Source organism: Narcine bancroftii, chromosome 1 (genome assembly GCF_036971445.1).
Source record: "Narcine bancroftii isolate sNarBan1 chromosome 1, sNarBan1.hap1, whole genome shotgun sequence".
In the NCBI taxonomy this organism is placed as follows: domain Eukaryota; kingdom Metazoa; phylum Chordata; class Chondrichthyes; order Torpediniformes; family Narcinidae; genus Narcine; species Narcine bancroftii.
The window spans coordinates 256,396,580-256,422,834 of record NC_091469.1 but is presented as its reverse complement, the minus strand read 5'-3'; the positions used below and the strand labels follow the sequence as shown (position 1 = coordinate 256,422,834).

General features: G+C 43.5%; 1 protein-coding gene across 5 annotated transcripts in view; it reads left to right on the top strand.

Annotated features, from left to right (window-relative positions):
• LOC138741764 (proline-rich protein 5-like) overlaps positions 1 to 26,255 on the top strand; it is a 162,767-nt gene that overhangs the window by 73,302 nt on the left and 63,210 nt on the right. For all 5 annotated transcript variants that reach the window (XM_069896054.1, XM_069896058.1, XM_069896072.1 and 2 more), the window contains 2 exons: positions 2,803 to 3,074; positions 11,124 to 11,204. In XM_069896054.1, coding sequence (XP_069752155.1) covers positions 2,956 to 3,074; positions 11,124 to 11,204 — 200 coding nt within the window. In that variant the 5' untranslated portion in view covers positions 2,803 to 2,955. The remainder of the gene's footprint in view (positions 1 to 2,802; positions 3,075 to 11,123; positions 11,205 to 26,255) is intronic.

Below are 26,255 nucleotides of genomic sequence, written 5' to 3'. Positions count from 1 at the left end.
TGAATTTCCCCTGAGCCCAACATGTTTTTATTAGGTGCTTTCAAATTGCAGCACCCAGATAGCCCTCCTGGGACCTGGGTGTGATTACTAGATCGTGGGTGCAGGATAGACCTTTCCTTTCTAATCGCAGGCGGACCTACCTGTTAAATCGCCAACCCAGCCCCAGATGACGCGGTGAGTGACACGGTATGCAACTCACCAGAAGTACCAGCCATTAGTTGTACCCCCCACTCCCAGCCATCAGTAGCCCACCCCTCCCTCACAATGTGCCGCTGCCGCGAACCGGGGTGGCTGCTGCTGCAACATGCCACTCTGGTTTGTGGCGACAGCTCAATGCAAGAGTGGGGGAGCAGTGGCCATCTTCTTTACCCATAATCCTCCATGCCACTGTTCCAGAGCAGTGTTTTCAGCAGTGGCACATCATGGCTCCCCCCACCCCCCCCCAAAATTATGGCAGCAACCACTCTCCCTCCGTTCGTGGCAACGACACTTCAGCCAGTGGTTTCCCTGTGACAAACGCATGCAAGCACTGATGTCAAAAAAGTAACAGGGTCAGCCATTTCCCTTTCAATTTGCCAGACCAGGATGCCTGAGTAAGCTTTACTGGGTTCGCTGACCACCTCTGAGGTAGATCAATGACCCACTTGGGTTCTGGCTGGGTAGACCTGGTTGGACTCTTTCAAATCGCTATGTACCTGGGTTGCTAACCATGCAAATTGCCCGGTTAACCCCATTTTTATGGCCATTTGAATGATACATACATCTCTTTCTCACAGCATTTTTACACACCTGCAGAAGCCAATGTTACTATCCCAGCTGCAGCCTTGAGTGAGATCAGATAGATTAGCCTGGAATGAACATTGAACCTGGAACATTCTGATTGGTATAGCTCAAGGCAATTACGCATTGTTTTACTGAGAAAATCACCAATGATAGTAGTGTTCTTTGGAGACGATGCAAAGTTGATAGAGAAGCCCACCACTTTTTTTTTAAATTCCATTTAAAGAGGTGAAAACAGACCAAGTACACAAGATTGACATTGTTCTATTGACTTGAAAGTCACAGCAAAAGAACACAGGAAAGTAAAGACTAGCACCTAAAAACAACCCTTCACCATTTTATGATGTCTTAAAATATGTTGAAGTCAATGAAATATATTTAAAATGTAATCACATTTGTACCCATATCATGTAGTTAACCTTGCTCCTACCTCAAGTTCATTTGCTTTTGTAATTTTTGTCTATATCTGTTAATTCCAGGATTGATCCCGCCAAAATTATACGGGCTGGCCCTTTTGTTCTTCTTTCTAATAATGTGATATATTCCAAATCTTTGCTGACCACATCCTTACTCACTTCATATAATCTTCCTCCAATCCCTCTCTATTCACCCATCAAATGATCTGAATAATACATTTTTGTTTTTCCAGAATCCTCTGTGATCTCACACTTTCCTAAATCTATAATCTCTACTGTTGAAATCTCAGTATTTCTCTTCATCTCCTCATTCCAGGTTTGAATACTCGCCACATCCAACTGTCCTCTCATCTGGCAGAGCTTGCAGATCTGCATTCCCTCCTCCCTTCCTTAAGGGATTCCTTAAAACCAGCCTCTTTATACTTACCACATCATCTCTCTGTGACCCAGATGTTTACCATACACTGACTTAGAAAATTCTGCTGGATTAATTGTGCCATATAACTTTGTCTGTGTTTATCATTTCACATTGCCATTTTTTTAATGTGACAGGCAGCAAGCTGCATGCAAATAAATAAAATAAATCTGCAGATTATCTTTTAGTGTGATGTTGATTAAGGGATAAACACCAGACATAACAATAGAGAGGACAACTTCCATACCTCATTAAAACAGTCTCATGGGATGTTAATATCTGATGAATAAATAAGACCTGGCTTTAACATATCTCATGTAGAGGACGGTTCAGCACTCCCATGGTTCATACCAATTAGCAAGGATCCACACTGCCCAGCACCCACTCTGTCCTTGCTACTGCCATTAGGAAAGAGGTCTAGGTGCTACGAGACTTGCATCACCAGGTTCAGGAACAGCTGCTACCCCTCCACCGTCAACCTCCTCAACAGAAAACTCAACCAGAGTCTCATTTAAGGAGTCTTTCTTTTGCTTTTTTTTCCTCTCTATATTGCACAGTCAGTTTGTTTACATTTATTTATCCACTTACATGTCTACTTTCTTTAGACATACAGCACGGTAACAGGCCATTTCGGCCCACGAGTCTGTGCCATCCACTTTGCACCCAATTGACCTATATCTCCAGTACATTTTGAACAGTGGGAGGAAAACGGAGACCCTGGGGAAAACCCACGCAGATGTGGGGAGAACATACAAACTCCTTACAAATCCTCGTAGGATTCAAACCCCAGTCCTAATCACTGGCGCTGTAAAGGCCTTGTGCTAATCGTTCTGCTAACAGTGCCACTGTGTACCGGTTTTTGGTTTATTTGCATTGTTGTAAGTGGTAATTCTGCTTTGCCCACAGGAAAAGGAATCTCAGGGTTGTCTGTGATATCATGTAGGTACTCTGACAATAAATCTGAAATCTTCTGCAAATCCCTGTTAGTCTGGACTAAGATGCCTTTGGATGATTCTTGAGCACACAGGGTTTCTGGGCTCTGAACCCTATACTTAATTAGCCCACTCTGACAGAGTCATTCTTTTCCTTTCTGATAGGGCATAAGACATTCCCAATGAAATAAAAGAGCTACAACTATAAAGAGATCATGGGATAGAGGCAGTGTTGGATTAACCATTCTATTTGCTACAGAATCCATTTTATGCTGTTACGCTCACTGGAAGGAGCCAGAGGTTGTGTTGAGACATACATCCTAATCTTAATCAAAGCCCTGGAGGTGACATTCCATCGTAAAAGCTCCCCAGCCTCAGGGCGAGGTGAAGACCGTGCAGTGGCCAAGGGAGAATGGGCTCATTCCGCAAACCCAGGCCTCGCTTTTTGAGCTCCCCGGTGCTCAGTGACTTACCACGGTTCCACGCAGCCAGGCAGGCTGCGCTGCTGGGTTCCAACAAGGCCTGGAACAGGTAGGACCACTTTAGCTGATTTAAAACATGATCAAATATTTAATCACACCTCTCCTTACTTACCCCCATCTATTCCTTTGAGATCCCCTTATTTTTCCCCAACCCCCAGCCTTCTGATGATCTTATCTGCCCTAACTCCCTCGACCCCTTCCACCTCTGCCTTTTGACCATCTCCAACCTTTCACCTCCCCTTCTGATGTGCCCATCCTCCACCCCACCAATGATCCCCCTAATTCTACATATCTCCCCTGAACCACCACTCTCCTCCCCTGACACCATCCACTCCACTGACCCCCACTCTAACCCCTGCCAGATGTCTACTATTCCCTCTAATTTTCTCCTCTGAGACAGAATGCTCTCTCCTCAGCAGAGGCCTCACCTTCATTCCCTTTCACTCACACTTCAATGAGCTCCATGCATACCACAATGCTGAATCTTCTTCCATTGCCTTCGTCTTGGTGCCTATCACCAGGATTCACCCACTTAACCTTCCTTCAACTTTCTTGCTCCTTGTGGACACCTCATTCTGGTCTTCTGCCTGCTCTAGATCTTTATATTCTAACTGTCATGAAGTCACAACTGTCTCAATGTCACCACTCCCCTCACTTATCCTAATTTCACCCTCTTGGAACATTCTGCCCTCCATTATCTCCACACGAATCCCGACCTCACTATCGAACGTGCATGACGACTCTCAGACATCACCTCTTACATACCCCTTGAACAGCACCCTACTAAAAATATCAGGCACCATTTTTAACGTCATCACTTCAGGTCATTTCTCTTCCACAGCCTTTAATCTCATTGTTTCCAAACCCAGACTGCTCGGTTTTACCTCCTACCCAAGATCCACAAACCCAATGTCTCGGTAGACCCATTGTTTACGTGTGCTCCTGCCCCACCGAACTGTTATTATCTTTACCTCAAATCCATTTTCCCCCCTTGATCCAGTTCTTCCCTACCTACATCCGTGATACCTGACATGCCCTCCATCACTTCAGCAACTCCCTGTTCCCTGAACTCGACAGTCTCATTTTTACCATGCACATCCAGTCTCTGCACAACTTCATGCCCCACACCGAAGGCCTCAAAGCCCTTCATTTCTTTCTCAACAACAGACCCAACCAGTCCCCCTCCACCACCACCCTCCTCCACCTGGCAGAACTAGTTCTCATACTCATAACTTCTCCTTTGACTCCTCTCATATTCTCCAAGTCAAAGGGGTAGCCAGGCATACCCACCTGAGCCCCAGCTATACCTGCCTATTTCTTGGCTACATGGAGCAATCCATGCTACAAGCCAACTCAGGCATGGCCCCTCAACTCTTCCTCTGCTACATTGATGACTTCATTGGTGCTTCCTCCTCTATCTGTGCTGAGCTCATCAACTTTATCCACTTTGCTGCTAACTTTCTCCCCAAACTGCTCATACTAACTCTCTGAGACTACTATTTATTAAACAATATGTATATATGCTGCAGGTATAGTTTGTCTGTATGTGTGTTAAGTCTGGTTGTGTGTCTGCATGTTTTTGCACCAACGACCGGAGAATGCTGAATCGTCAGGTTATACTTGTACAATCGTATGATGTTAAACTTGACAACCTTAAATTCAACCTGGTCAATCTCTGGCAACACACTCCTCTTTCTCCATCTCTCTATCTTCATGTCAGGAGACAACTCTCAACAGGCATTTTCTACAAACCCACCAACTCCCACAGTTGCCTCAACTATACCTCTTTGCACCTTGTTCCCTGGAAGGATTCTATTCCTTGCTCTCAATTCCTCTCTCTCCTACCTGCTCCTAGGATGAGGTCTTCCATTCCAAAACATCTGAGATATCCTCCTTCTTCAGAAAACGGTTTCCCCTCTACTGCCATCAACTCAACCCTCAAATGCATCTCCTCTTTTTCTGCACGTCTGCCCTGTTCCCCTCTGCCCTGAAAACACAATAACGACAGGATTTGCCTTATCTTCAGCTATCACCCCATCAGCCTCTGCATCCAGCAACTTATCTTCCTCAATTTCCACTACCTACAACGTGATCCCACTGCCAGATATTTTTCTGCTTTCGGCAGGGTTTGCTCCCTCCATGACTCCCCATTCCACTCATCTCTTTCCACTAATTTCCCCCTCAGTACCCACACCTGTAACTGCAGGAAAGATTATACCTCCTCCCTCACTACCATTCAGGCCCCCAAACCATTTTTCCAAGTGAAATAACTTTCACTTGTGAATCCGCAGAAACCATCAACTACATACGGGTTTCCTGTTGCGGCCTGCTCTACATCAGAGTCTGGTTGCATACTGGGCATCATTTTGATGAACCTTTGCTCTAACCACTGCAATAGCTGGGAACTCTTAGTGGCCTACCACTTCAATTCCACACCCTATTCCCACAGCAACATGTCCGTCTGTGGCCTCATGCACTACCAAACCAAGGCCACCCACAAATTGACGGAACTGTACCTAATATTCTGTTTGGGCACTCTCCATCCAGATATCATTAGTATAGACTTCTCCGGTTTCAGTTTGGCCCCTCCCTGTCTCTCTGTCTTCTTTTCCCTCTGCCTCTGTCTTTCGTTCTCAGCTCCCCACCCCTTCCCTCTCCAATCAGAGAGCTACCCCCTTCCCTATCACCTTGGATTTATTTTTTCTTCTGCCCTCCCACTCATATCCACCTCTGTGCTCTCCACTGCACCCCCCCCCCCACCCCACATCTCTTCTTTCCTTCTGCCTCCCACCTATTTATTTCTGGCACCTGCCTGTTTTTTGCTCATACTTTGACAAAAAGGCTCAGACCCAAAACATTGGTTTTAAATCTTTGCCTATGGAAACTGTTATGACCTGCTAAGTTTCTCCAGCACTTTTGTGTATTACACTAAAAATACGATCAAATGAAGCATTGCTCCAGAATGAAATTGCTGGAATAATAAGTGTACATCCAATCTCTTTATCCCTTAGGCCTTTCTCAATTTCCAACCTAACTTGTGCAGATGCAAGACTGACCACTGGTTGTAAAACTCATAGAAGAAATAGTACCATTTCATTCTGTACTCTGAGTGAGAGTCTACCATTAGATTTTACACAATTCCAGACAAGTTGGTGTTCCATTTGTATCATCTGGAGTCTATATTGATAGTTGGCATAGGATTGGAGATACTGCTCATTCAAGATCTCCTTAGTGTTATGAGCCCAGAGGACCCTAAAACCCAGCAGCAATAGATATTCACCAAGTCAAATGGTTACTTAAACACAAGTTGATTTTAATTATCTTTAAACGTGAAAACAGGATCAAACTTTTATCTTACCACTAATAACTAACCTAACAACCCCCTTCTAATTCTAAGTGCATGCGTATGTATAAATTTAGAAAATTTCTTTGATTCACAGTCCAATCTCACTTCTCATTCCTCCATGTTTACTGGTAGCAGGCAATTCTTATACTGTGCACAGAATTTAACATTTATGAAGTTCACCAGGCTTTGGTGCTAGAAAGGTAAATGGTAACCACTCAGGTAGGTTCTTGTTAGTTTTAGAAAGAGAGAGAGAGATTTGTTGTTCACTGGATACCCACAACTGATTCCTTGTATCCAGCCACTTCAGTGTCTTGTTGAAGAAACTTGCCCCATCAGGGTTCTCCAGATAATAACTTCTTTCTTTCAGGTCACCACAGAGTTCCTTTTTGTTTCTCTTACTTCAAGTGAAACATTAGGCAGCCAGTCCTCTCCTCTTGCATGAACCACAAGGGCTTTGACCAGGCTGAACTAAGCAGACACGACCTGTCTTCAAATGGGGTTTTCCACAAACTTGCCAGTGTGTCCTATTCCAGTCCCAGCTGCTGCTGCTGACTGTAAACATGTAGAACTCAATTCTCTCTCCCTCTCTCTCAGAGAGAAAGCCTGTTTTACTCTCTCTGCTTGCAAAACCACAAGACCCTCTTAGAACAGCAAGTTTCCCTCCAGACATGCCTGTCTGGCATGAGCAGAGCTCCAGTATTTTAAATAATAAACCTTCCCCAATTTATTTCCCCAAAACATATACAATACAACATACAACGTTGTATATACTATACAAACACAACATAATCTGTCACACCTTCCCCCTGCAAAGGAATTTTAACTAAACTATCTTTATAGCTGCTGTCCCACAGTGCCAGCGTCTGTGTGTTATTTGCACATTTTCTCTGTGACCACATGGGTTTCCTCTGGATGCTACATCCCAAAGATGTGGTGGGTTGGTAGGCTAATTGACCACTGTAAGTTGCTCCTTGTGTGTCGATGAATGGTAGAATCAAGGCAGAGTTGATAATAATGTTCAGAATCAGAATTTATTGTCATGAACAAGTCATGAAATTCAGTGTTTTGCTGCAGCGTCATAGTCCAAACGTTCAAATAAACCACTTTTACAATGATAAATTTGAAAACAAAACACAAAATAGTGCACGAAAAGTAAGACCGTGTCTTTGGTTCATTGATTATTCAGGAATCTGATGGCAGTGGGGAAGAAGCTGTCCTTGTGCCATTGAATGCTCGTCTTTAGGCTCCTGTACCTTTCTCCTGATGGTAGCAGAGTGAAGAGGGTGGGGGCCTTTGAGGATAGAGGCTGGTTTTTTAGGACACTTTGTAGATGTCCTCCATGGAGTGAAACCTGGTGCTTGTGATGCCACAGGCTGAGTTAACAACCCTCTGGGTTGTAGAAGTAAAACTGGGTTTAGTGTAGAATTGGTGATTGATGGTAATCTTGTATTTTCTGTGCTGTATTTCTATGACTGTAAAAGCAAATGGATTATCGATGGTAGACATAATCCTTGACACAGGCTCTGGACACATAAAATCGTGGTGCTTGTATTCCCAAATGCTGATATCCTTGAGCCTAAAGCAAGTTTTCCTTCATTGGAGAAAGAGAAATTCCATGAATATAGAGAAAGGTACGTTGCTGGGTAGTTTCTGTGTGATTTCTCAATGTATCAGCGTCAACTTCAAATGGTTATTTAACCTGCAAACACACATCTTTGGGATTTGAAGAAAATCAGAGAACCTGGAGAAAACTCAGATTTCCACATGGAGAACAACAGCTTTGCTCACTTTACCACTGCATCAAAGAAGTCACACTGTATGATCCAATGCAGTGGAACATTGAAGTGAAGCTGCATGCACTTACATAAAATAAAATTTGTGTTCTAGTTTCTGAGAAAGCAAGATGGCATGAGATGTTGCTGAGATTGAGCAGGGACTAATCAGATCCTGTGTACTGAAGCAAACCTATCTCCAGATCTGTGGAGAGACCACTGCCCCTCTAGTGCATGGCTTTTGGTGGTGAGTGCAAACAGATCAATGGAATCTCTGTTTGTGAGAGGTCAAAGGAAGACCTAAAATTCATATCCCTGGTCAGTGTCAAAAGTAGATGCATGGTAGGGGAGGGTGAGAAAAGCGTCAAAATCAGCTATGGTAACAAGCACCAATTTGGACAGCATCTTCCCTCATTAGTATCCAAAGGCAATTTCCAATGAATCACTTCAGCTGCCATCTCATCCATAGCAAAGCCCATAAACATCAATCCAAAAGACCCCAGATGATTTTGCTGCCCAATCTAATATAAAGCCTCTAAGGACCACCTGACCCAGTTCAACAAGAAGCCTAAAGGGTATTGGCTCTGAGAATACTTCCTCCGTATAACACTATACTTTCATACCAAAATTGTAGGATGTGATTTGAACCCACAGATTTCTGACTCATTTTCTACAAATGAACCAGGCCATTCGTACTGACATAAATGTTGACACTTGCACTCAGATTAGATATAACATGCCTGAGCTCGAAGACACTGGTATCCATACATCACCCTTTTCAGTTACTCAAGAGAAAAATAATGAGATGAAAAAAAAATAGAACTTATCTGCATAATACTTCCAAAACACACATAAAACAAGCCCTCTGTGGTGAAAGGTTTCCCCTAGACCTCCCCAGCAAGCTGCAAAGTAGATATTTTTATATCAATTCTATTTTAAGCTCCTCCACCTCCATCATTTACTTTTATTCTTACCTACTGTGAACTTTCTATTTCTGAATAAAGTGTTCCAGCCAAAGGGTTGGTTCACCAGGCCTCTGTTAAACACAGTGTGCTGTACAGCAGTAGAGGTCAAACAAGCCCAGCTGACATCCTTAAGTATATTATCACTGAGGAAGTCCTTCTGGCGGAATCTCTACCAAGAATCCACCTTCCATCACCTAATACCACGCTAGATTTCTAAACTGTTTAAGAAATCTTGTCCTTGTTCTCTGGGTTAAACATTTTCCTAATTACCTTATCCTCTGATCCTGCCCGAGGAAAAAGTTTCTTCCTCTAAAACTGGAGGAATCAGCTCTCTTTAAATCTCATGTTGAAGAAACCTCAGTGGGCAGTGAAAGATTCAGGACTCCATATCAGCAGGGACAAGCAATGAACAGAGTTGTCAACACTGTGGGTGGCTCGGTAGAACAGTTTAGTAGAGCTGCCACTTCATGGCTCCAGTGACTTGGGTTCAATGCTGTCCTCCCAGTGTTGCATGCATGGAGTTTGTACATTTTCCCTGTGACTGTGTGTGTCTCCTCCAGTTTCCTCCCACATCCCTGATGCGTGTGGGTTGGTAGGTTAACTTGCCATTGTAAATGCCCCGAATATTTCTGTAAGAGGCAGAATCTGGGTGAGGTTTTGGGAATGTGGAGGGAATTAAATGGAATTAGTGTAGGAATGGTGTAAATGAATTAGAGTGAGTTTAGTGGGCGAAAGGGGCTGTTTCTGTGCTATATTTGATAACATGACACCCAATAGGCTGTAATTTTCATGATATATTTGGGACAGAGTCTATACTAAATCACTGCCAACGACAGCAGGGGCACCAAAGGTTTTGTCGAATTATTGTTCACTTTTAGGAATGGAAACCTGTTGTTCCAGTTATTCTGTTTCAATACCAGTCTGGATAACTGTTAAGTGTTCTCTGAAGTGGTCCAGGAACCCATCTAGTGGCATTAAAGTGAAGAAGAATATCTAGGAATGGGCAAGTAATCTTGGCCTTGCCAGTGATGCCCAAATCCAAGGAAGGTTTCTAAGAAGCATAAACAAACCAGGTTGTTGGTGATAAAATGCCTCTCACATTGGTAATGGAGAATGTAAGAGAGTTGGAAACCTGGGACCAGAGATCAGAATGACTCACATCCTCCAGCCTCATTTGGAAATACAGACCTTTGAAGATAAAAGAGTGGCCATTTAATACAGGTGCTCAGTTGAAATCCCTGCAATAGTTTATAACATGAACATCATGTCTGAGAAAAAAGCACTGCAGTTTTACAAAAAGCTTAGTAGAGTAGGAAATAAAAACAGAAATATACAAATACTTAGCAGATCAGTCAACATCTGAAGAGAGAAGAAAAGAGTTTACGTTTCCAGTTGTTAACTGTTCATCTGAAGATTGTTCAACAAGGGTATAGACGACACTTTCCTTATTCTAATATATCATAATTTCAAAGTATCATTTTCCAAAGTGTGAGCTACGATATTCTGAATTTTAATCTCTTTAATCAATAATCAACTCTGTGGCTGTTGCTTTATGTAGTTTAATTTGTTGATAAAATGGATAAACATTTTGCATAGCTTCATATTTGAGACTTTCATAACGATGAATAACAAAGTATTTAGCTGTGTAATGAAGATCTAAAAGATGTATCGAGATGCATAAACTTTAAAGAGATACAAAATTTTTTTTTTTAATTCTCATGCTCACACTTCCTTCACATCTGGAAGAATAATGAGCAACCTGTTAGTCTGGGTGGATATTATGACATATTACATCATAGTCACTACGGTAACACTACAAACAATAGTTCTCTTAAAGAGACGGGCACAAAATTAAGAATCAAAACACAAGGTTTTAACCTTTACAAAGGGAAATGGATGCTTGTGGGCTGTATAGGGGTCATGGCAGGGTTGAGAAACAATGCTGAAGCTTTATGACAATGCAATATTTTTGCATTCTTTTATTTAATGATCCTTTTCTTTTGTTCTCTGCTCAGTGTTCATAAAGCAGTAATCAAAGTGTTCCAAGGAGGAAGCTTGCAAGATAATGAACTGTACTCACTCAATGAAAATATACGGTATGTATGCTTGAGAAGGTTGAAGCAAGCAGGCTGTGTAAACAGTAAATTGAAAAGCAGAATTGAATGGCTAATGTGCAAATGTCGGTCTTCAAGCCAGGTCAAAAATCAGATAAAATTAGTTCCCCATAGGTTGGAGGCTTGTGCAAAACCAAATGTCGAAAGCAGAGTCAGGAAAATTAGAACCACTTTTTAAAAGTTTTTTTTTAAGTGAATAACATGAACCAAACTACCAATTACAAAAAATCAAGACAATGGAGTGAGTATCTCATGAAAGGGAAGGACATACAGTTAGAGTTGATCTTCACAGAAGTTGGGTGACTGCTGGTTTACACGAGACACCCATTCTGTTCAGTAATGATCTCTCAAGATATCCACGCATCTTGACTACATGGTTTAAATATTTTAATTGTAGCAGGCTTGGAAAGAAAACAAAATATTTATTCAATTAAAAGGATTTGGCTAATTACATGTGCAGCAAAGGTTAAGAGGGATATGGGCAAAACACAAGCAAGCTTAGACAACTTGGATGGCATGGGCTATTTCTGTGCTGTAAAACTCTGTGACCCTTACTCTATGACATGTACTACATTGGCTTGATTGGTGGATCTGCCTTCTTAAGGACCAGAGCAAACATGTATTTGCATCAAGAGTGATAAAAAGACTGCACGGTGCATTTTCAAGGCTCCAGTGTATGAGTAATATCTAGAAACACACCCACTTTGAGAATAGATAAAAATATCCTTCCTTGCACTCAGCAGTTACTTCCTGATGTGTGGTAACAGTGTTGGTGTTGGTCTTTCTTATAATGCCTCAGTCTGCAAAGTCTTGTTATTCTTTACTGCAGTTGAATATAACCGAGGGACTCGCCAAGCTGTGTAAAAGCATAAACCGCAAAAGAAGCAAGCTCAGCCTTGACACAATGTGTGCTGATGGTCCAATGAGCAATTCTGTAACCTGTCGTCTGGCAGAAACAGTACTTTAGAAGGAACTGGACCAGTAATGTTAAAGGAAAGGATGAGAGTTTAAAGCACTCTAAGGGCTTAAGATTGTAATTGGATTTGGCTTTTAGGAAAGGCTTGAGAAAAAGACATGTTATTTTTATAATCTCCTTATCCTTTCTAGAGCCTCACTTACTAATACTTATCTTGTGGTTCCCAGTGAAACACAAGTCACAGTAAAAATCTTGCAGCTCATGCTGGTTGTATGAGACAGCCCTAATACAATTTCTGACTTGTGTCCCTTAAATTAGAAAGCCGCAACTTGCTGTTCAGGAGATCCATGGTACAATAGACAGCTGTAGACTTAGTAGAATGGTGGTCTTTAATTGTTTGATTTCCAAAGATCTATTTAGTTATAAAAATAAATTTCCATTAATTCAATGCTTCATTTTGCTCTTCACTGCCCCACAACCAATTCATTTTTAGAAGTAAATGATATGAACCAAGTTGCCAATTTTGTAGATCATAAGCTGGAATAGCCATTTAGCATCTTGTGCAGTCTTTGCCACTCATTAAGTTCACAGCTGAGTCAACGTCACCAGCTTCACATCCCAAGCTGATTATCAGACCTACTTCCTAACCTGTTGAGTTTTTTTTTAGAATATTTTATCTTTGATTTTCAAAGACTCATTCAAGCAACACTACACTTTACAACACTTGTGCATAACATAGTCCATTTTCCCCTGCACCCCCCCCCCCATCCCCCAATACAACAGAGAATAAAGTTATATAAATTATACAAATACCGCTGAAGTCAACAACCCCTGCAAAAAACTGAGAAAATCCCAGGTACTTAAATAAAAAGGGGTAAGGGACAAAAAAAAAATAAGATCCCATCATCTGCTCCATGTCCCAGTTCTTAGATCCCAATCATTACCCTGCTGGGACGGATTGTATCATTTCCTTTATTCCAAAGGGGTGAATTACATCTGTGTACCTATATGTTTCAAGTAAGGTTGCCACAATATAATGAATGTGTCACATTTCCTCCTTTAGTTGTACATGAGTTTTCTCCGGGGCATGCAACTCTACATTTCCATATTCCTTTGCGTAATATTAATATTGTTGTCTAGATCTTAAGATCCACTTTTCTGTCTTGTATATTTGTATTGTATTATTTGAGCTTTATATTTATTAAATTTCTGTACTTTTCTTCTGAACCCGATCTTTGATCATCTTTTTCCAATTGGGCTATTTCCTGTTCCAAGATGTTAATCTTTTTCGTATGTCCCTTTTTGATTCCTTTGGTATATCCAATTATCTGGCCCCTGAAATAAGCCATCAGTGTCCTATATTAGGAAGTTATTGCCAGTAGAGGGTCAGTTTGTTGCACAGATCAATTCTATCTGAGCTCTAACAAAGCTACAAAATTCCAGTTTTCCCAACAGCAACGAGTTAAGGAACCTCCTATATGCCATGGCCTGCTTATCTGGCATTATAATGGTCAGAATCAAGAGTGAATGGTCAGACAGTAGTCGAGTTATGTACTCTGTCACTATTATCCTACCCTCCAATTGGGCTGATGCCAAAAATAAATCAATTCTAGTATAGAAATTGTATTGTCTCGAATAAAAGGAATAATCCCTCTCTCAAGGATTCTGCCTTCTCTAGACATTTATTAAATTCAGCTCTTTGTTATTTTCTTTGCTGATTGGATCCAGATGAAAATTGAAATCCTCTCCAGTCAAGACATTTCCGCACCCCTCTTACCTTCAAGAATATATCTTGAATATATTTTGATGATGAACAATTTATACATGTGTCCATGATTCAGAGTATGTTTGATAATGCATCATCACAAATCTCCTGGCTAGATCAACCATACCCTTGACCACCACTAGAACATTCTTCCCTATCAGGATAGCCACACCCCTGTAAAAACACTGTCTCCCTGAATTTTTTAAGGTGTGCCAAGACTTTTTTTATTGTTTCATTCATCCCATTCATATTGAAGCTTAGAAAGAAATTTAATTGTCTTATCCATTAGTCCAGAGCCCTTCCATCATTTTCCTCCCCTTCCTTCTTATCCCCTGATACACATCTTCCGTCCTGTTTATCTGCCCTTGAACTCTGATGCAGATGACTGCACTCCAAACCAAACCTAATTAAGCTTTTTTAAAAAAAAAACCTAAAATCAACAATTTATCAAAAAAAACCTTCAAGTAACCCCCTCTTCTCCACCCGAGTTTACTCTTTCCCTTCCCGGCGCCAATAACCAAGATATTGGTGCCAACTCCCCCACTATTTTGGAGAGTGCATATTGTACCTATCTATCTCTTATGCTATTCCATCTCCTCTTTCTTTGAGCTCCCCATATTAATTCTTCATTTAACTTGAACAGTCATATTTAAACAATAAACACAATATAAACATTCCCCTCTATATTCATGGCACTTACAGTATATACAATCGGTCCTTCCATTGATTCCCTTTTTTCCCCTTATTTTTAATCAATCCCAAGATGGTGCTAGGGTTTTTTGCATAGACCATTGCCTCCCAAGGGTCTGTTTAAAAAAAAAAACAACTTTTTCTCCCCTCCTGCTTTTGTTACCTTCAGAGTTGTTGGGTGAAGGAGTGTATACTCAATCCCTTTCTGTCTTAGATTTTTTTTAACTAGATTAAATTCTCTCTTGCGCCTTAATAGCTCTGCACTAATGTCTTGGTAAAAGAGTATAGTAACTCCTTCATATATCACCAGACCCCCTCTTTCTTTAGTTCCCAAAGCCGCTGTCTGTAAAATTCGCTCTCTCTTCTGGTAGTGAAAGAATTTTACCTGGACAGAGCAGGTTGTTGGTTTGGTTTGGACCCAGGGTGGGCTCCTTCTATTTCTAAATCATCCCCAATTTTTTCCATCCCCAGCACTTTTGGGATCCATTTTTCAAGGACCTCACTGAATCTCTCCCTTCCAAACCCTCCTTCACCCCCACAATCTTAACGTTATTCCTCCTGTTGTAATTCTCCAACAAACCTATCTTTTCCTACATTCTCTCTTTTACTTCACCCACACATCCATTTCATTCTCCCTTTTAGCCATCCTGTCCTCCCTTCTTGTCATTATTTCTGTCAATTTATCTAATCTCTCTTTAATCACCCCCTGGCCTGACACCAGCATTTTTAATACTCTTTTTATCTTGCCAATGGCCACCATTATTTTCCCTGGTAGAGGGCATCCTTTATTTTCTGTTCTTCTCTGTTCAATGTCCTTCTCTTCCCCCGCCCCCCCCCCCCCCGTGTTATTCCTCCTCTTCTCTGTCTTCCTCTTCCTTCTCACTCTCTGACATCAAGTCTCCTGGCCTTTCTTCCACCCCTCTGGTTCCGACGCATCTCTGGCCTCTCAACTCCTGTCTCCTTCCAAGCTCGATGCCTCGGACTCCTGATGCTTCTCTGAACTCTGCCTCCTTTTGCCCCCTGGGGTGAAGAGTCTCTTAATTTCCTTTGGGCCTGTAGCATTTCTTTTCCCGCTGCCGCTGCTGTCCCAGGACGGTTTCTTTGTCCCTGGGCCTCCTCGCTGTCTGTGCCAGACAGCTCTCTCGCCATCTCATGCAGCTCTCTACCGACCTCCCACTAGGGCTGCCCTTATTCACCACTTTGAGTGAATTCTCATCCCGATAGGGGTCACGATGTTGTGATCCCAACACTGCAGTTGTCATCGGTCTCTGGGAAGGCCTGCAGTTGTCTTCTCCTTCCCGACCATGGGGTGAGTCCTTCCCGCTCTTCATTTTCTCGATTCTTTCTGGAATCACTCTCTTTACCTTCTTTCCCATTTTTAATTGACTTTTCCTCTCCTTATTTTTTCTGTCTTTTATGCTTTATTCTCCAGGGAGCTCTGAAATCCTACTACCACCCCTCTACTGCCATCTTGGATTCCCACCTGTTGAGTCTTTCAGGTGTTTTCAACTTCTAATGAAATTTGAAAAAATTCCAGCAGCCTCAATATTTTACTTTTTTTGCAGTTAGTATCATGTCTTCATCCCTCTAGAGAGGGGATACTGTTGGAAACCTCAGACCTGCAGAAAGATTTCATCTGCAGGCTTTGAACATTTTGGCCAAAGAAGCAAGCTAGTTCATACTGAGGCCCATAATTCTGAACTAGGTGTTGAAAGATTTATCTGTAAGTCATGTAATTAAGAATTACATGGAAGTTACCTCTCACTACGTCTGACTGCAAGTGTCCAACATTGAACCTCTTTCTGGGGGCTCCATTGTTCTTGAACTTTGGCTTGAAGTGAAGGTTGAGCTTGCAGCGAACAAGCCGGTGGTCAGTGTGGCAATCCGCGCTGGGCATGACCCTGGTGTGGAGCACATCTCGTTTGTCTCTTCCTCGCACCAGACCGACACAGGCATTGCATGGTTCAGAACAGGAAGAGAATTGTAATGGATAAGGCCCATGTGAATTGGGTTGTAAGTAGAAGTCAAGGTAAGAAGAAGGAAAGGATGTTATCAGTATGGACTGATGAGGTAATTAAGCTGTTGGAGTCTAAAGCCACTTTTAAACTTGCATCCCTTTAAATCGGGCCATTCAGTGTCCCAGAATAGGAATGGCATTTTTGTTGTTCACACTTGACCACTCCTAACTGGGACACTGCACACATTCACACTTGCAAGGAGCCATCCCCAGGGTTAGGACGGTTCTACCTTCTACTGGCGACGACATGATGCATCGAGTGATGGTGGACCTGTCCTAAATCCTGATCAATGTATTATGATCTTGTATTCAAAGAAAATTAATCATGCCTAATTATAGCATAATTAAGCTTTATGTACAGCACAGTATGAGCCTTTCAGCCCCTGTTGTGCTGACCTATATAAACCTTTATAAAGGACTGTGGGAAAGTCCTAGCAATAAATGGCGATCAATATTTAAACAGCGTCGGAAAGTTGGTAGCACTATTGCGTACAATGTATAAATTTCATGGAGAAAAAGGCAGTGGTGGACCTGCCCTTCCAGAATGCCAAGTGGCAGAGAAAGGGCTGTATGCACAGATGCATGCACAGAGCACTCATGGAGGGGTTTCTCTGCTGACCGACATTCTGAGAAGTCAGGTCTGCCCTTGCTTTTTCCCCACTCTGTTTAAAAATTGTCCACTATTGCTATTTATTTCCTCTGTCTGTCCCACTGCGATTTGCCCATAGCAAAGTTTGTACCTTCATTTTAATCTTTTCTTCCTTCACGTTCCTGCACTCACGCAAAAACTTGGGTCATTTCTATCCCAAAATATTATTGCCCGTTCTACACTTGCCTGATTGCAATGCCTGCGTCTTCAGACACCAGGGATTGTACTAGGGGGTCGAGGCTGTCAATCCCCAGCGTGAGATGATGTCATCTCATGCTGGCATTGAGAAGATTTTGCTTTCACCCTTTTATTGGCCATTAATTCCTGGGACCACATGCACCATTTCATCAGATGCAAGGATCGACAATGAGATAGACAACAGACTCGCCAAGGCAAATAGCGCCTTTGGAAGACTACACAAAAGAGTCTGGAAAAACAACCAACTGAAAAACCTCACAAAGATAAGCGTATACAGAGCCGTTGTCATACCCACACTCCTGTTCGGCTCCGAATCATGGGTCCTCTACCGGCACCACCTACGGCTCCTAGAACGCTTCCACCAGCGTTGTCTCCGCATCATCCTCAACATCCATTGGAGCGCTTACACCCCTAACGTCGAAGTACTCGAGATGGCAGAGGTCGACAGCATCGAGTCCACGCTGCTGAAGATCCAGCTGCGCTGGATGGGTCACGTCTCCAGAATGGAGGACCATCGCCTTCCCAAGATCGTGTTATATGGCGAGCTCTCCACTGGCCACCGTGACAGAGGTGCACCAAAGAAAAGGTACAAGGACTGCCTAAAGAAATCTCTTGGTGCCTGCCACATTGACCACCGCCAGTGGGCTGATAACGCCTCAAACCGTGCATCTTGGCGCCTCACAGTTTGGCGGGCAGCAACCTCCTTTGAAGAAGACCGCAGAGCCCACCTCACTGACAAAAGGCAAAGGAGGAAAAACCCAACACCCAACCCCAACCAACCAATTTTCCCTTGCAACCGCTGCAATCGTGTCTGCCTGTCCCGCATCGGACTTGTCAGCCACAAACGAGCCTGCAGCTGACGTGGACTTTTTACCCCCTCCATAAATCTTCGTCCGCGAAGCCAAGCCAAAGAAAAGAATTCCTGGGACCACATGCAAGTGTGAAAGGGACTTAAGAGTAAGATTAAGTGTGATTATTGTGGGAGAGAAACTATCTAAGTCTAATAAGCAGATGTTGGATAAAAGGAGTACTTCAATGTTATTGTGGGCAGTTGTTACCTCTGATGGTTCACAAGCTGATGAGAACACCCTGTGGTGAGGATTGATTATGCCAATACTTTATTTAGGTAACGATAATGGGATTTTTCTTCTGAAGCTAGACACATCTAGAAGATATTTGAACATTTCAGTTGTTTTTAGAGAAGTAGATGGAGTAGACATTTTTATCAAAGCCAGTAAACAAGGGAAGCTGTGAAGAAACTTTACACAACAAACCTTTCTGACCTGGAATGTACTGTTTGACAAGAGAGTGACACCAGATTCAATAGAGAACTTTTACCTGATGAGAGAAAATTAACAGAGTTATGAATAAAGAACAGGCAAGGGGACAAATTGAATAGATCTCTCAGGCTAACACAAGGATGGGCACCTATTTATTCCTATGCCCTGGAAATTCATGTAAACATTAAAAAAGGTTTTTGAATCTACTATTTTAATTACTTCTTCCAACTGCCAGCCACTACACCAACAAATCCGTTACAAGAACATGTTCATTCTTGATAACTTGTTCAAATTTCTTCTTTCTTAGGGAGTCTGCCCTTAATTATTGAATCCGAATCCAATAGTTTCCCACTCATGCTGTTGGTCCAATACACATGTAGCTTCCTGTTTTTATCTCTCTTAAATAACAAAGTTCCATTGACAATTTTTCATCCATGTGCATATTTCTTGAATTGAGATAGCTTTAGAAGAACAAACAAAACAATGTTCTTGAGATATAACGCCTTTAGTTTTTCTAACCATGCTCTTGCTTGTGTTAACTTTCTGAGTCAATCCTTGACTCATTTGGTAAGATATCTGTTGAGCCTTCTCTAATAGGAAGGCTGAGAAAAAGTGAGTACCACTTTTACTTGTGTTATTACCTCGATGCCCTTACCAATGTAAAGGTCGAGGATTCATCTGTCTGTGACATCAGTGGTATGAGTGATCACTGCAATCTTGTGAACACAAAGTGCCATCTTCACACTTTAAAAAAACTTCCTCCACTGTGTTATGTGCTGCTAGTTGTACTTTTAATGAGACCGATTCGGGCCATATCCAGCAGTGAAAACCTGGGCATCACACTAGCAATGGGTATCACAGACTGTAACCTGATGGCCAAACTTATCCCTCACTCAACCATTGCAATCAAGTCAGCAGTTCAATTCTCGTCCATTGAAGATTGCAGAAGGCCATGACTGGAGCAGTACTGGAAATACATATAAATGATTGCCTAACTGGTGATACTGAAAAACTGGATCCTGTGCATACTAAATGACAAAAGCAGTATGCAATCCACATTAGCTTAGTGATTGCTCAGCCAAAGGATCTGATCAAAGCTCACATCACATCCTGTTTTGTATTGAGGGACAATTAAATAGATAACAGGTTTTTTTCTGTATTTAGTGGTCATTTTTTAAACTTACATTTTAAAATTTAAATTTAAAAAAAAATTAGACATGTAGACATTTCACCCCTCAAGTCCGTGCTGCCCAATTTACATCCCATTAACCTACACCCCCGGTACATTCTTTTTAAAAGAACGCCCAATATATTTTTGAATAGTGGGAGGAAACCCATGCAGACACAGGGAGAATGTACAAACTCCTTACAGACAGTGCAGGATTGGAACCCCAGTCCCAATCGCTGGCGCTGTAAAGGTATTGTGCCAACTGTGCCACCTATGCCAACTGTGCAATATTGTATAGGTGCCAACATCTCCATTCTCAACAATGACCGCTCCCAGCATGTCAATGCTGTAGTCAGTGCTGAAACATTTGCTACCTTGTTCAATCAGGAGAACCTAATGGATGATCCATTTCAGCTATCCCAGAGATATCTACCAGAAACCAGTCATCGGCCAATTCTATCCACTCCACACAATATTAACAATGACTGATAATGCTGAATACAACAAAGTCTCTGGGACCAAACAGCATCTCAGCAAAAGTACTGGTGATCTGCTCTCCTGAATTTAGCCTTGCTTCTAACCAAATAATGTTGGCATCTACCCAATAATGTGAGCAATCGCCCTGGCATGTCTTGTTCATAAAATATAGAATGTCTGATTCAAACTCATTACTGCCCAATTCCTCCACTTTGATTCACCTGAAAAAGGATGGAAGGCATTGCCAATAATGCTCTTATGTGGTTTTTAACCAATGGTCTGCTCATGTGTGCTCAGTCTGGGTCTCCCTGGGACCACGGATCCATGCCTTGTCCAAACCCAATCTGAAGAGCTGAATTCCAGCATATGGTCAGAAATAGAGCTGCAGAATCACCAGATAAAAAGGTTCTGTTCCATTCATAGTTTCTGAATAAATGAAGCAGTCCATGCCTGCATGCAGCAAGACCTTCACAACTTTAAAGGATAGTTAGGTTTATTTTAATTTTTTTTTAAATTTAGACATACTGCATGGCCCATGAGTCTATGTGACCTGATTCACACCCAATTAACCTACACCCCCAGTATGTTTCTGAACAGTGGAAGGAAACTGGAGCCCCCGGGGAAACCCCACGCAGACACCGGAAGCACATATAAACTCCTTACAGCGTGGGATTTGAACCCTGGTTCAGTCCCAATCATTGGGGTTGTAAAGATGTGGTGCTAACCATGTCGCCCATTTGTGGTGTGCAAGTCCCAGGTGATTTCCAACAAAGTCTGATCACCAACTTTGATAATGATCACCAAGACCATCATTGAACAGAAACTCAGCTGGACTAGCCACGCAAGCACAGGTCAGAGGTTGGCTATCCTGCAGCGAAAGACACCCTCTCTTTGGAAATCCTTTCAACTATATTGAAGCCACAATTGACTGGATAATAAAGCTTCACCAGCACTCAAAAACTTCAACACTATCACAAAGCATCCCATCAACTACCCTGAACATTCATTCTCTCCAACAGTTTTGCCCAATGGCTACAAGGGACACCATTCACAAAATACACTACAGTGACACCCCCTCCTCCGGCTACTCCAATAGTCACAATGAAGCTATGGTTGCTCCCAACAAGAATGATGAGGATAGCCAGATGGAACGCCAGCCTCCACCCATGGGTTTCCCTCCAAATCGCACAACCTCCAGCCTTGGAATTAGTTCACTCGTTGTCACTAAATCCAAATCCTTGAACTTCCTCCCCAACAGCACTGTGCGATTACCTTCACCAGGGCTGCAACAGTTCAAAATACTGGGTCATCGCTGCCTTCTCAAGGGCAATTGGAGATGAGCAATAAATGCTGGCCTTGACAGCTTTGTACACATCCTGTAAATGAATAATTACCCTTTTTAAGATGCAGTTGTAACTATTTTCTGCACAACCCTTCACAGTTTCCTCAATCTCTGTCGTTGACAGCTCTTTCTTTTGGTCCTTTATATCTGAACCTGCCCAATCTACGTTATGCCCTTTTGTACATTCTGTCCTTTAGTTTTAGGTTAACTCTCAACTCTTTTGCCTGCCTTTGTTATTTATTTGTCCCTTAGAAGGTACATTCTAGCCCTGTATTAAGCCATTATGTACGCCTGCAATTTACACCAATAATTGAGATCAGTTTGCCACTGTCAGACTCTTTTTTTGAAAGCCAACTTGACCAAATTCTACAGCCATTTCATGTCAGGCCTCTGCCTTGAAGGCGGCTACAGGAGCGGATGGAAAACTAAGAACTTACCTTTCAGACAGCAGCCCTAAAAGGCTGCTCCAGCATCCCATTCATATCCAGAGGCACCTTGTAGTGCCTTTCAGATCTGATGGAGGCGAGGGCAATTGGTGCCATAGTGCCACCCATCATAAAAACGTAGCAGAGCAATGGCCGTCTTCCCTACCCATCTGGGAACCACAGAGTGGTTCTAGCTGCCTGTGGAATTATGGGTAGGGAAGACGGCCATTGCTCTGCCTCATTTTGAGCCACAGAGAGTGGCCCTGAAGGCCGAAGGGGCCCAGTGGCTGTCCCAGCCCACATTAGCTGCCCCCCAACAGTCCCTGCTGGACCCTGTTGACAGTTACCACTGCCCCACCGGCTCCCACTGACAAATACTGCTGCCCCGCTGCCTGCTACCCCTGACTTGGAGGGAGAGGGATGAGTGGGGAGATGGGTCGCGGGCTGATGGCATCATCAGCCTGCCTCTAAACAGCCACTTAGCGCGGCTGTACATTCAGATCGATCAGCAGAGGGCTGCGCTCTGCCGATTATCCCTCTCCGAGAGAGGTTGGATTATGCGGCTCGGAGATGGCCTTCACACATTCAGAGAGCAACGTGGTTATACGTTTTGATGGAAGTTCTCTGCCTTTACATTTGGACTTTTGCCCTATCTGAAAGGGCCTTTAGTAATTAAGTGTTCTTCATTTGAAATGTAACAGTGAGTTTGAACCTATTGTGATCACTATTGGGCAAATGTTCCTCTGTTAGATTATTAACTAAGTCTGACTCATTACACATGACCAAATGTGGTATGGCCTGCCCTCTTCTTGGAACACTGAGTTAATCCACTGCATCACTCAAAGTTCATGCCTGGTAACCAGAAGAGCAACTAAATGTGAAATCTGGTCTATTTTGTGCTTATCCACATTAGATTCAAGATTTAGCATTCCTTTAGAACCATGGATTCCCCTCCCATATCCATGCTCTCTCAGCCTCTGCCAGCTGCAAAGACTCCAGATTGGTCCATCAGAAATTCGAGTTCCAGATCCAAACCTCACATAACATCAGGAAGCCTCCAGCACCTAAGGCCCATCAGGAACTCTCCTTGCACTCAGCATCCTCTTGAATTCCAGTCCGATACCTCATTCCTATGAGGGAGTCTCCAGCAGCCTGGATGGTTCCTCGACCACAAGTTGCCTGCAGCCACTGAGCCTCTTGCTGGTCCACCACCATATTCACTGTACTGTAGGTCCTCTCCACTGCTTCTCCTTCTCAGTGGGATGGAGGGGGGAGGGGCGGTGCTTTCCCTGTTTCTGGTGCCCTTCACTGGTCTGCTGCTCTCCCAGAGTGTCTGCACTCATGGAATTCAAGAGTCACACAACATGGAATAGGCTATTTAATCCTGAGTCCATGCCCCTCCCATCAACCACACACTTAAACTTAACGCACTTTTGATAAGAATGATGTACAGTCATTCATTTTGTATGTAATTATGATCCAGTATTCAAACACAATGATGGACAGACTTCACAGGAACAGGCCTGCACATGTGTGTATACACACACAATCATTCTCTCTCTCTCTCACTCACACACACAAACACTGTCCCTCACACACACACTCTCTATCACACACACACTCTAACACACGCTTTGTCTCACACACACACTCTCTCACATGCACTCTCACATACACATGCACTATCATACACATGCACTCTCACACACACACTCACACGCACTCTCACGCACACTTTCTCACACACTCTCTCACACGCACACTCTCTCTCACACACACTCACTCTCACACACACTCTCACACATGCACTTTCTCACACGCAATCTCTCACACACACTCTCCCTCACACACTCTCTCTCACACACTCTCACACACACACTCTCACACACTCTCTCACACACACTCTCTCACACACACTCTCTCCCAAACACACTCTCTTCCTCACACACACTCTCACACTTACTCTCTCACACTCTCAAACACTCTCTCACACAATCTCTCACACAATCTCTCACAATCTCTCACACACTCTCTCACACACTCTCACACACACACTCTCTCCCACACACACACTCTTTTCCACACACACACTCTCCCACACACACATTCTCTCCCACACACTCTCTCACACTCTCTAACACACACTCTCCCTCACACACTCTCCCACACTCACACTCTCTCCCACACTCACACTCTCTCTCACACACACTCTCTCCCACACACACATTCTCTCCCACACACTCTCACACACTCTCACACACACTCTCTCACACTCTCTCAAACACACTTTCTCAAACACACTCTCTCAAACACACTCTCTCAAACACACTCTCTCACACACACACTCTCTCCCACACACACTCTCTCCCTCACACATACACTCACACACACTTTCTCACACACACTCTCACACTTACTCTCAAACACTCTCTCACACAATCTCTCACACAATCTCTCACACACTCTCTCACACACTCTCTCACACTCTCTCTCTCACACTCTCTCACACACACTCTCTCACACGCACTCACTCATACACTCTCACACACACTCTCACACACACTCTCACACACACACTCTCACACACACTCTCACACTCTCTCTAATGCACACTCTGCCTCACACACTCTCCCACACTCATAATCTCTCCCACACACACTCTCTCCCACACACACATTCTCTCCCACACACTCTCACACACACTCTCAAACACACTCTCCCACACTCACACTCTCTCCCACACTCACACTCTCTCCCACACACACTCTTTCCCACACACACTCTCTCCCACACACACATTCTCTCCCACACACTCTCTCACAAACACTCTCACACACACTCTCACACACTCTCACACACACTCTCTCTAACACACACTCTCCCTCACACACTCTCCCACACTCACACTCTCTCCCACACTCACACTCTCTCCCACACTCACACTCTCTCCCACACTCACACTCTCTCCCACACACACACTCTCTCCCACACACACACACTCTCACACACACTCTCTCTAACACTCTCTGCCACACACACTCTCTCCCACACACACACTCTCCCACACACACACTCTCTCCCACGCACACACTCTCTCCCACGCACACACTCTCTCCCACGCACACACTCTCTCTCACACACACTCTCACATGCACTCTCATACACACTCTCTCATACACCCTCTCTCATACACCCTCTCTCAGACACTCTCTCACATACATGAACTCTCTCACGCACCCTCTCTCTCACACACTCTCTCACACACACTCTCTCACACACTCTCTCACACTCTCTCTCACACACACTCTCTCTCACACACTCTCTCCCACACTCACACTCTCTCCCACACGCACACTTTCTCCCACACACACACACACTCTCTCCCAAACACACTCTCTCCCTCACACACACACTCTCACACTTACTCTCTCACACTCTCAAACACTCTCTCACACAATCTCTCACACAATCTTTCACAATCTCTCACACACTCTCTCACACACTCTCCCACACACACTCTCTCCCACACACACACTCTTTTCCACACACACACTCTCCCTCACACACTCTCCCACACTCACACTCTCTCCCACACTCACACTCTCTCTCACACACACTCTCTCCCACACACACATTCTCTCCCACACACTCTCACACACTCTCACACACACTCTCTCACACTCTCTCAAACACACTCTCTCAAATGCACTCTCTCAAACACACTCTCTCAAACACACTCTCTCACACACACTCTCTCCCACACACACTCTCTCCCACACACACACTCTCTCCCACACACACATTCTCTCCCACACACTCTCACACACACACTCTCACACACACTCTCACACACTCTCACACACACTCTCTCTCACACACACTCTCTCTCACACACTCTCTCCCACACTCACACTCTCTCCCACACACACACTCTCTCCCACACACACACACACACTCTCTCCCAAACACACTCTCTCCCTCACACACACACTCTCACACTTACTCTCTCACACTCTCAAACATTCTCTCACACAATCTCTCACAATCTCTCACACACTCTCTCACACACTCTCCCACACACACTCTCTCCCACACACACACTCTTT